The following is a 12806-nucleotide window of genomic DNA, read 5'->3' as shown; positions in this document are numbered from 1 at the left end:
AGACTATATATTATACACACACACACACACACACACACACAATGAGTTTTAAACAAACTATTTAATACTGGTACACAGTGATGATGATTGTGAGCTTAGTTGAGGTGGAGGAGTCAGAGGATGATGAACTAGCAATTGGCTGAGCCCTCAAGGGTTAACTCTGACTCTGCAAGGCAGCAGGAATGGAGGGAGATATAAGCATTTCCCTTAAGTACACTGCCTTGTTAATTAGATCAGCTTGCTGAGACTGCAGCTGCTGCAAGCCCCCTCTGTCCTGAGCCCTGCACTATGGAAGATGGGGTAAGCTGGGTGCAGGAGCAGGGGGGGAGGGGGACACCCTGACATTAGACCCCCCCTCCCTTCATTCCCCCCAGTACAGCAAACAGGAGTCTCAGGGAGCAGCTCCAAGGCAGAGGGGGAAGGACACAGCTGAACAGCAGGCAGCTGCTGCACAGGGAACTTAAGGGAGCAGGGAGCTGATAGGGGGCTCCCGGTCCACCCTGGTTCCAAGCCCCCACCAGCTAGCTGCAAGGGCCTGCTCTTCCTGCAAGCAGCAGACAAAGCAGGCGGCTGCCAAACAAAAGGAGCATTACACAACTTTAAACAAGCATGATCCCTAACTGATCTGCAACGTAACAACATTAACCGGGACGACTTTAAGTGAGGGGTTACTGTACATTCTTTGTTCCTAGATGTATACATTTAGCTGTATCAAAAAACAGATATTGTTTGCTTGCGCCCATTTTACCAAACAATCCAGATTGCTCTGAATCAATGAGCTGTCTGCTTCGTTATTTACCACCAATTTATGTCACCTGCAAATTTTCAGTGGTGACTTTTATTATTATTAATGACTTGGAAGAAAACAGAAAGTTAAATAGCACAGGGCCAAGAACCAATCCCTGTGGTATACCACTAGAAACATACCTACTCAATGGGGATTCCCCATTGATAGTTACATTTTGAAACCTATCAGCCAGATTTTAATCCATTTAACGTGTGCCACATTAAAAATCAAAATATCATGTATATAATGCAGTACCAAGTCAAATGCCTTAGAGAAGCCTAAATATATTACAACAGTATGTCATTATCAACCAGACTTGTAATCCAAAAAACAATCAAGTGATCTATTTTCCATAAACCCACGTTGATAGGCATTAATTATATTACACTCTATTAACAGCTCTATTATCTGGCCAAGGATCAATGTCAGGCTGACAGGTCTACAATTACCCTGGTCATCCCATTTAAGAACGGTCATACTGGATCAGACCAAATGTGATCTAGCTCAGTATCCTGTCTTTTGACAGTGGCCAATGCCAGGTGCCCCAGAGGGAATGAACAGAACAGGTAATCATCAAGTGGTCCATCCCCTGTTGCCCATTCCCAGCTTCTGGCAATTACACTTTTTAAATACTGGAACAACATTAACTTTCTTCCAGTCTTCTGGAACTTTCCCAGTGCTTCAAGATGTATTGAAAAAAAATGAAAATTAATGGTTTGGCAAGCTCCTCAGTCAGCTCTTTTCACTTAAATGCAGGTTCTGGACCTGCTGATTTTAAAGTGTCCAACTTCAGTGGCTTTTATTTAGCATCCTCCAGAGATATCAGTGGAATGGAAAGTGTTATCTATATGTTGAAACTATACATCAGTTTTTTCCTTTAAATACAGAACAGAAATATTTATTGAATATTTTTGCCTTACTATTGATAATTCTACCATTTCCATCTAATAATGGTCCAATACCACTGTCAGGATTCTTTTTCTGTCCTTACATTTTTATTTTTAATTTAAACATGCTCTTTCCTTAGCTCTGCTGGCCATTGATTTCTTGTGTTTCTTGGTAGAAAATTGATAAGGAAAGCAATTTATATTAATGACTATCAACTTCCTCTTTCTTCCATTTGTTTTAAATGCACTATGTATCTGCCTTCACTTCTCCTCCAAGCCAGATTGTTGTTTTAAACCAGCATGGTTTTCTTCCTCAATTGTGGCTTTTTTGGCATTTAGTAAGGTGTTCTTAAAATGATTCCCAATCATCACTCACATTTTTCTGATTAACATCCCATGACTAGGGCTCCTTTGAGGTTAGTTCTCATGCAGTCACTGGGACAACAGTGGCAAATCTGGCATATTATGCAGTTAGGGTGACCAGACGTCCCGATAAAGTCGGGACTGTCCCGATATTTAGGCATTTGTCCTGCACCCCGACCAATGTTTAGTCGGGATGCAATTTGTCCTGATATTTCATAGCACTCTGCTTTCTTTTTTTGGGGGGGGGGAGGAGGAGGGGAGCGCCGCTGGTGCCCGCCCCCCCCGCCACACACACACAATGTGTCCCCATATTTTCTTCCTCTCATCTGGTCACCCTATATGCAGTAGGATTCCTGTGAGGGACAGGATTCTGTTGAAGCCATCCAGCCATCGTGTTATGTTTTCCTGGGCATCTTTTCCATTCTCCTTTCATTGGCTTAAAGTCAAAGATGATTCTTGCAGGGAAGATGGTAGGCATTCAGAGCAGATGACCAAATCGTCTTTGAGAGCTTTGGGTGACCATTTGCGACAGCAGGACCTGTTTAATTAGAAAACAGATCTCTTCATTTGAATTTAAATTTGTACTATCAGAGGTTTTCAATCATTCAGATATGCTTCGTCTGAATGGAGTCTAATTTCTTGGAAACAGCTGGTCCAGCACTTTTTAACAGTTCTGCAGGAATTCCAGTTTCCTGATGCCTTATTTCTGTAGATTTTGACAACAGTACATTAGCAAAGATCATTTTATGCAGAATAGGTCAAGTTGGCAGCAGCCTTAATGTCAGGGTCCAAAGAAACTGGGGGTGCATTTAACAGCTGGCTGAAGTAGTCATTCCAGCATGTCATGCACTCCATTTCTGTATTGATTAGCTAACCAGAACTGGAGTAGACTGCACCAAGTGAACCACCTCTCTCATCAATAAGGTCATGCATGTGTTGATATAAGGAAGCAATATTGCTCCTGGCAGAAGCTTCCTTGAGTATGGCAGCTTTGGCTTCCATAAAAACTTTGCAATCACTGTGTATTACTTTATTATAAGCACCATTTAACTTATGATACGTGACCATATCACCTCTCAGACAAGTTGTATGACACTGTTCAATGCTGGTTAAGATATTAACAGAGATCAAGAGTTTCTTGGCTCTTTTTTGGGACCAACAACAGTCATAGTGACATAGGTTACCAGGGCTCTGAAGTTCATCCAGGTGGACTTGCTGTTAGTCTACTCTGGCAGGGTCTCAACCCAATTCAAGATTTCAGTGGTTTCAAATTCTATTGATTTTTAGGTTAGATAATTAGAATTTTGGTAACCTTTTTATTCTACAAAAGGAAGTCTGCAGAGACTAAGATGTGGTCAGCATTACCAATCTCAGCAGACCAACAAGTTCTGCAGTTGCTGATAGGGGTATGGAAGCTGTTCCATACCCCTGATTATTTTTGTTGATCTTCTCTAAACCTTTTCCAATTCTAATACATCTCTCTTAAGATGAGGCAACCAGAACTGCATGCAGTTGTCTTGGGTTCCTACATAGCATAGGGCTGTTATTATTTGTCTCCTTCCTGCTAAGTTGCAGAAGTTTCCTTCTAAATATAAGAGGCATCACAAAATATACCATATTACCCTCACAAACTCTTAATTTTTGATTATATAGAAGGTCTCACCTTTTTTTGAAGGAGTGCTCTGCAGGGTGTATTTTTAAGTTATAACTGCAAAATTAGCATTTGGTGTAATAAAATTGTAAAAAAATTAGTTTAAGATGACCAAGAGTTTGCTTTGGTTAAAAAAAAAAAAAAAAAAAGCTAGTGTACTTAAAACTAAACAATTTTCCTTAGTACATTATATATAAGCCCCTTTGTTTTCAGTAAAAATTGGGTTTTAACTGAAAAAAAATCCCAAGTTTTACTAAAAGTGTTAGTTTTTTACCTGAATTTTTATGCTACTTTTCTGTCATTCAAATGTATTAAACAAAACAAAAACAAAAACAAAAACTTATTTTATTAGGAAAATACAATACATTGCATGAGATATATGTATTTGATAATACATTAGTCTGTATGTATATGTGAAGCTGCCTGTTGAAATAAGGCTACGTATTAGTCTAGAACAGAGGTGGCCACATCCAGCCCATGGGACCGTTCTCCCCGGCCTCTAAGCTACCCCTGGCCACTCCCCTGCTGTTCTCTCTCCTCCGCAGCCTCAGCTCACTGTGCCGCCAGCACAGTGCTCTGGGCGGTGGGGCTGCAAGCTCCTGGGGCAGCACAGCTGCAGATCCCGGCCTGACCCGGTGCTCTGTGCTGAGCAGTGTGTGGCTGACTCCAACTGGGCAGCACAGCTGCCTGTCCTGGTGCAGCCGCACCGCCAGCCACTGGTGCTCCAGGCAGCACAGTAAGAGGGCAAGGAGCGGGGTTTGGCTAGAGGGCAGAGGAGTTCGGGGGCCTGGGGTGGTCACAGGCCAGGGGTGTAGATAGGAGCCGGAGCAGTTGAATTGGGGCACGGGTTTTGGCGCGGGGGAGAGAAAGAGTCAGGAAGGAGAGGAGGGGCTGGATGGGGCAGCTGGGGGCAGTTAGGGATGGGGGTTTCAGGGGTGGTCAGGGGACAGGGAGAAGGGGTGGTTGGATGGGGCAGGAATCCTGGGGGCTGTCAGGGGTGAGAAGCGGGGGGGAGGGGGGAGAGACAAGCCATGCCTGCCTGTTTCGGGAGGCACAGCCTCCCCTAACCGGCCCTCCAGACAGTTTCTGAAACCTGATGCGACCCTCAGGCCAAAAAAATTAAAAAAAAAGTTTGCCCAACCCTGGCCTAGAAGATACACACAACAAAACAGGCACACACGTAAGCTCTAAAGTACATGGTATTTCAACGTATTGATAAATCTCATGCCCAAATACACATTTCAAGCTGTTAGCAGATATCAGTTTAAAGATTTGACACACTAAAAATGGGAAAATGAAAATCTGTATCAGAATACATTTCAGAACACAAGGAAGTATTCAAAAGCTTAAAAAACAAAAATAGGAGAAAAGGATGAATTTGAGTGTATGCACTGCAAATGGTGTGGCCTGTTAGAATATAGATATTCAGGCCTGTCTGCAAAGGCCTGTACTTTAAGAATTTAGGTGTATTCTTATCACTTAGCTAGTTTTAGAGGCAGAAAAGAAAAAAATCAAAGATCACTGTCTGTGTAACGGCCTTCTCTTACTGTGACAGGCTAAGGCCTTCAGCCAAGATGCAGTTAGACAGCCATAAGTTGGGAAGTGTATGGTCACATCCTCACATTCCAAACTAGTCACATTGAAATAAAGTGCTATTGGGCTATTAGGAATACAGTCCTGCCCTGATATTCCTATCACCTCCAGAGAAAGGGAGGAACCTAGAAGAGGTAAAAGAGGAAACTTAGTTTGATAGCATCCTGTCTGGCAAGAACTTACTTATCAATAGACATAGCTGGAAAACCCTTATGTCTGTATAGATCTAGTTGTAAATCCTCACTTCTGTATTGTTTTGTATGTTTATTTGCATAGTCTCTGTCTGGTTCTGTAATTGTTTCTGTCTGCTGTATAATTAATTTTGCTGAGTGTAAACCAATGAAGGTGGTGGAATATAATTGGTTAAATAACCATGTTACAATATAGTAGGATTGGTTAGTTAGATTTCAGTAAAATGATTGGTTAAGGAATAGCTAAGCAAAAACTCAGGTTTTACTATATAGTCTGCAGTCAATCAGAAAGGGGGCGGGGAATGGGAACAGGGACTGGGGATGGGGGAATTGGGATCATGTTTTGCTAAAGGGGGAAATGGGAACAGGGGATGGGAACAGGGACACAGGCAAGGCTCTGTGGTGTCAGAGCTGGGAAGGGGGACACTGAGGGAGGAAACTGGAATTGTGTTTGCTGGAAATTCACGCCAATAAACAACATCGAATTGTTTGCGCCTTTGGACTTCAGGTATTGTTGCTCTCTGTTCACGCGAGAAGGACCAGGGAAATAAGAGGGTGAAGGAATAAGCCCCCTAACATCGCCCATTTATTAAATGTAAATATCTATAGGCTAGTAGTTCTAAGTCTACAATGGTAAATTGTTTATTCAAATGAAAAAAAAAAAAAGGATTAGAGATATATTGTTTTCCTCAAACTCAGAGTTGGCATTGAGTTTGGTTTTAGTTCTGCAGCAAACCACATTAATGCTTTGAATTCTGTTCATCAATCTACTGAATATTTTTACCCCCATCCACCAAAATAAACCACAATATTTACCCAGAAAAAATATTTTGCACAGATTTTCACCTGTTTAATTGTTGTAGTAATAACCACCAATACATTCCTGGGAAAAATTAAATAAAATAAAAAAAAGAACAAAGTGCCCTAATTATATACATGCATCTGAGGAAGTGGGTATTCACCCACGAAAGCTCATGCTCCAGAACATCTGTTAGTCTATAAGGTGCCACAGGATTCTTTGCTGCTATGTACATCTTCATGCACAAGTGGGAACAAGTTTGAGCTTTGTTTTTTCTGTTTTGGTTTTGTATCAGCAACAAGTTTCCCTTCATTCATATTTCCAACCAGCAGTGTATACCAAGCAATTTCACACCTAACAGAGACTAGAAGTTGCAGAATTTTCCCTACAATTCTTTTCCCTGTGGTCCTGTCTACACCACTAAACCAGCCATGCTTAAATACGATTATGATCAGATCATAGTGTAACATGGTTTAACCTTGCCTGTATGAACAGAACACAACCCATCACCATCTATCGTCATGTTAAGTTGGTTAAAACATAGTTCTTTATCTACAGTAGGTTGTGTCTACACTGGCAATTGTTGGAAAGTCTCCCACCATTACACTAGAAATAGCACAGCTCCAGCAGCTTCAACAATAGGAGTATTTGCGTGGAGCAGTGCTTTAATCACAGTGCTCTCTAATATCCTTCAGAACAGGTCTAAGTAACACAATGGTTAAAACATGTCAGTACCAGTGATAGGGTCACAGTGGGTAGTTTTAAGAAAACTGATAGATTGCACAAGGCTAGCAAGTACAATTGCACTAGTGTTGGCAACACTTCTCTACTAGGACAACTAGGCGTCCGACTGAAACATTAAAAAGTCCGGTTGGTGGTGCTGCAGCACCAAGACAGGCTAGTTCCTACCTGTCCTGGGGCACCATGCTGAGCCCTGGAAGCGGCCAGGAGGTCCGGCTCCTAGGTGGGGTGGGGGGCCACAGGGCTCTGCGTGCTGCCCCGGCCCCACACCGGTTCCTGGCCAATGGGAGCTGGGGGGTGGGGGTGGCAGTGACTGCAGGCAAAAGAAGCCCACCACGGAGCCTCCTGCCTGCTGGCCACTTCCGGTGCAGCATGGTGCCTGAGCACAGGCAGGAAGCCTTAGCACTCCCACTGCACCACTAACTTTTTAACTCCCGCTGCACCACTGACTGGGAGCCACCAAGGTAAGTCTGCACCCCAACCTCAAGCCCCAGCCCTGAGCCCCACTCAAATCCAGAGGCCCCTCCTGCACCCCAAATCCCTCATTCCTGTTAGCCCCAGCCCAGAGCCCATACCCCCTCCTGCACCCCAACCCCCAGCCCCCCCAAACCTAGAGACCCCCTCCTGCACCACAGATCCCACACTCCCAGCCCAGAGCCCTCACCCCCACCCCCTCGCACTTCAACCCGCTGACCCAGCCCAGAGCCCACTCTCATACCCTGAACCCACATCCCTGGCCCCACCCCAGAGCCCTCACCCCCTCCTGCAACCCAACCCCACGCCTCAATCTGCATCCCCCTCCTGCATTCCAAATCCCTCAGCCCCACCCCCCTAGCCTGGAGCCCCCTCCTGCATCCCAAACCTCTCATCCCTGGCCCCACCCCAGAGCCAGCACCCCCGGCCCAGAGCCCTCACCCCTCCCATCTCCAACCCCCTGCCTCAACCTGCATCCCCCTCCCACATTCTGAACCCCTCAGCCCCACCACCCAGCCTGGAGCCCCCTCCTGTACCCCAAACCCCTCATCCCCACCCCCAGCCCTCACTGCCGCCTGCACCTCAACTCCCTGCCCAGCCTGGAGCCTCCTCCTGCACCCTGAACCCCTCATTTCTGGCCCCACTCCGGAGCCCACACCCCATTTAGAGTCCTCACCCTCTCCCACACCCCAACCCCACTGCACCAGCCCAGTGAAAGTGAGTGAGGGTTGCGAGGGGGAAGAGTGAGCCACCAAATGAGGGGGAAAATGTAGTGAGCGGGAGAACGAGGCCTCGGGCAGGGGCAAGGCTAGGGTGTTTGGTTTTGTGCCAATAGAAAGTTGGCAACCCTACGCTCTACTGTTGCATGCCTGCACATGAGTGATGAGAACATACAAAACCAATATCTATTGCTGATAAGAGAGGTCAATAACGGGTACTGCTGAATACAGCCAAGACACTTAGAGGGACATTTCTACTATGTTTCATTTGTACCTGGATGCAAGATAATTATTAATTAATTATATTACAGTAGTGCCTGGGGAACCCTCCTTAGATCCAAGAGCCATTGTGCTAGTCATTATACAAACAGATTATGAAACAGTCCTGTCCTAAGCATCAGTTTATATTGGAAAAAAGACAGACAAAGGGTTAAGGGGGAAAAGATTTTATAAAATGATTATATCCAATAGTTTTAGACACTACTCACCCATTTTCTTTTCTCTGAGGAAGGTGTTGAGCTTGCCAAGCTGGATGCCTTTGTTTTATTACTGGTAGTCTTAGAACAAGAAGGCTGAAATAATATAATTGAGAAGCAAACAATGGGGAAAAATCAGGTGATTATAATAATTTTATGCTGTATTCATTTTTAATTACATATTTGCTATGCAATTGAAGTCTGAGTAACTTGTTTGCCAAGAATCAAGAGTGATGAATATAAGTACATTTCTCCTCACACACATTACTTTTTCCAAAAGTCCTCCCCCACCACGCCTATAATCACCTTCAGAGAATGCCATAAACTCTGCCAACCATATTTCTGCACTTTTCCAAACTACTGCCACTTTGAGGAGCACACATAACACCATTTGATGTCTCTCTCCCTCACTTCATCCCACCTAAATTCTCAGTGAGAAAACTTGCGAACCTGAATTACTGGTTTGTCAGTAGCATAGCACACAGCTACCAGAAGACCAGTAACCAATAAAATAAATGAAATCCACAGGTTGGGAGATTATTCTGACGGCATGTGCAAGCATGGCCAAACAGGGGCTGCGGCCATTAGAATCCACATTTAGCTTGTTGGACTAGGGTTTTCTTAAGTGATTTGCTGAAAGAAACATCTAAAATCAATCATTGATTAGATTCCTAGTAATGGTAACATGCCTGTACTCATAATATTGGTCACTGATGAAATCAAATCTCGCAGGTTAAGAAAACACATTTCTGTGGGAGCCACTTGTTAAAATATTGGCAGCACATCACTGGCTCCTAATCTTTTAAAAAAAAAAAAAAAAAAATCACAAAGAGGAAGATCACTACTCTGCCTTGGCCTGTATCTAGCAGATAAACAACACTGCTTTCTGACTGACAATTTCTCTTAGGAAAGAAAATGCATACACCAAGATGAAGCTTTTCTGACAAGTTCTGTACCTAGACTGCTCACAGCCTTCCTGAAAACCAGAGTGAAACGTAAAAGAACCTTGTTGATTCACACTTGTCCCTGCCCTCATGACCCTATCTTTCCTCTCAGCCACTGATTCATTCCTCTATTAAGCATCTGCTAAGCAACTGAAACTCTGCTTTAAATATATGTTATTTTCACAAGAGTATTAGTTTTCTTACTTTGTTATCCAAGCCATCCGAACTTCCCTCCTTTTGCTCAGACTTCTTGGATTTCTTTTTGGACATCTCAAATCCCTAAATAAATCAGTGTTAAATCAATATTATTTCAAAATTATCTTTCCACTTCTTGCCAAATACATGTAATTTAATTACCATCTGCATCAAATGTGATTGGGGGAAAAAAATAATTTTACACTCAACTTTCCTCCCCCTGAATTCAGCCTCATGAGTTCTCTTTTTTCTATTTATACTTAACAGAACAATAAAAGCAGACATCTACTATAGCTGGATATTAACATCTCACTGTAAAAACACTAGAGAAACCCAGAGCTGGGGAGGAGGGACAGAGAGAAACAAAAAAAAAAAACCCCACCTACCACAACAAAGCACTCCACAGCACATACTTCTCTCATGTCACTTGCTCTCTCCCCCCATAGAGAGATGTTAGACACATTATTAATGCATTATTGGAAGGCACTCAGCTACTATGGTGATGAGCATGGTATAACAAAAGTAATAAAGAGCTTCTCTGTCTTCAATTACAGAAATACCTTGTTCACAAGTTTGCGGAGCTGGACCTCCACTTTTCTTCTCTCTCCTTTTATCTGTTGCTGCCTTATGAACTTATTGCAAAGAAGAAAATCATCATCATTGTTGAGCTGGGTAGCTGTGAAATAACTATTTCATTCCCCTCCTAATTTCTTCTCCTTTCCACTCTTTCAGTGGAATCTTGTAGGACTACATTAAAGCTACATCCCTGAAGTATGTACAGAGAGAGGAACCAACTGATCCTAGAAAATTGCTGCATTCAAAAAGATCAACCATGAAGCATGGGCTGTGAGAGGTGGCTAAGTTGCCCAGAAAAACCCTTGAACTAGGAACCCATCCCTAAGCATACAGGGGATTAGATTGGGGGGAGGGGGAAGAAAGGGGGAAGAAAAGTTTGCCATCCTAGGAATGGGAAGAATGCATGAAAAAAACAAAACAAAAAACAGTGGAAGTAGAAGCTCCATCCACCCAGCAACCCAAACTGCACAATCTGGCATTTAGTTGGTATAGTGATAGAACTAGTTCAAAGATCAAGGATTTTTCAGACCCCTCCCAACTGAAAGAAAAAAAAATTAAGCAGAGGGACATTTTCAGGTAAGGTAGGCCTAAAAAGTTTGATTTCAGGATGGGTAGGAAACAGTTGTCTGAAATGTTAATAAAAACATTTTCATTAATTTTAAAACAATTTCTGATCATAAAACATTCTGGTTTAAAGTGCCCCTAAAATATTAGTGAACCAAATATGAGAGAAAGCTTCAGTGTCCAAGAACTGAAACATGCAACTGATTTTTGTGTTAGTTACATCATCATATAACTTAAAAGAAAAATGCAAACTGAAATTAAATCAGAAAAAGCAAATTCAATTTTTAATTCTGATAAGCTCAGGCGTTGTTAGAAAAACATAATCATGTGTTTTTTTAAGAACAGTCTAACCCAGAGGTGGGCAAACTAAAGCCCGTGGGCCACATCTGGCCTGCGGGACCCTCCTGCCTGGCCCCTGAGCAGGGCCGGCTTTAGGCCAATTCAACCAATTCCCCTAAATCAGGCCTCACCTTGTCATAAACAGATAGCTAAGGGTTAATGTCTCTTTCACCTGGAAAGAAGTAACCTGAAACACCTGACCAGAAGACCAATCAGGAAACAAGACTTTTTAAAATCTGGGTGGAGGGAAGTTTGTGTCTGAGTTGTTTGTCTTCTGCCTGTCTCTCTCTCGGCTATGAGAGGATTTCTGTTTCCTGCTTTCTAATCTTCTGTTTCCAAGTTGTGAGTACAGAGATCATAAAACAATAGGGGTTATTGTTTTTTTCTTTTGTATTTACATGGTATAGTTGCTGGAATGTTTTGAATTGTATTCTTTTTGAATAAGGCTGTTTATTCATATTTCTTTTAAGCAAATGACCCTGTATTTGTCACCTTAATACAGAGAGACCATTTTTATGTATTTTTCTTTCTTTTTACATAAAGCTTTCTTTTTAAAACCTGTTGGAGTTTTTCTTTAGTGCGGAACTCCAGGGAACTGAGTCTGTGCTCACTAGGGAATTGGTGGGAGAAAGAAGTCAGGGGGAAATCTGTGTGTGTCAGATTTACTAGCCTGACTTTGCATTCCCTCTGGGTGAAGAGGGAAGCACTTCTGTTTCCAGGACTGGAAACAGGGAGGGAACACCTGGAGGGGGGAAGGGAAATGGGTTTATTCCCCTTTGTTGTGAGACTCAAGGAATTTGGGTCTTGGGGTCCCCAGGGAAGGTTTTTGGGGGGACCAGAGTGCCCCAAAACACTAATTTTTTGGGTGGTGGCAGCTTTACCAGGTCCAAGCTGGTAACTAAGCTTGGAGGTTTTCATGCTAACCCCCATAATTTGGACGCTAAGGTCCAAATCTGGGATTAGGTTATGACATGGTGGTAGCAGTGGGATAGATAGAATCCAGAAGCCAGTAGGAATATTATATTTTTCTTTTCTCTGCTAGGGGCTTTTAAGCAGAGACAGTTTGGTTTTAAAAGGAACCAGAGAGAATTTTTTTTCCTATGCTCTCTCTTGCAGTTTCTGGCTTGCATATTAAGCAAGGAACCATTAAGCTGTGACAAAAGGGTCTTTTGTGACACAATAGCACTCCCATTAGGAGTCAAATACCAGCACTATACACATGCAAATAAAGTGGTTTTTCTGGTTTACTTTACATTTAAAAGATTAGCTAGAGGAAGAAAGGGAAAAAGGCACTGTTGCTAGGCAGACCCAGGAGGCAACAGAGAGCCTGCAATTCAGACAATAAACACCGGAGGGCACCCCAACACAAGAAAACAGGAACCATGCCTACCAAGACAAAAATGGAGGCCGAAAACCAAATCAAAGACGCAGAGCACAAGCGAGATATGGAAAAAAATATATACAGGAACTAGAAATAAAACAAAAAGAGATGGAGCTAAGGGAAAGA

General features: G+C 43.0%; 1 protein-coding gene across 5 annotated transcripts in view; it reads right to left on the bottom strand.

Annotated features, from left to right (window-relative positions):
- Positions 1-12806, bottom strand: part of SWT1 (SWT1 RNA endoribonuclease homolog) — a 105845-nt gene that overhangs the window by 83950 nt on the left and 9089 nt on the right. For 3 of the 5 annotated variants that reach the window (XM_030572364.1, XM_030572368.1, XM_030572369.1), the window contains exons 2-3: positions 9830-9904; positions 8694-8777 (exon numbers count right to left, since the gene is read on the bottom strand). In XM_030572364.1, the coding sequence (XP_030428224.1) occupies positions 8694-8777; positions 9830-9895 (150 nt within the window). In that variant the 5' untranslated portion in view covers positions 9896-9904. Of the gene's footprint in view, positions 1-8693; positions 8778-9829; positions 9905-10206; positions 10240-10380; positions 10453-12806 lie in introns of all 5 variants that reach the window. The other 2 variants (XM_030572365.1, XM_030572366.1) reach the window with 2 other exon arrangements.

The sequence above is a fragment of the Gopherus evgoodei genome, chromosome 8 (genome assembly GCF_007399415.2).
Source record: "Gopherus evgoodei ecotype Sinaloan lineage chromosome 8, rGopEvg1_v1.p, whole genome shotgun sequence".
Taxonomy (NCBI): Eukaryota; Metazoa; Chordata; order Testudines; family Testudinidae; genus Gopherus; species Gopherus evgoodei.
This window is presented reverse-complemented; position numbering and strand designations above follow the sequence as displayed.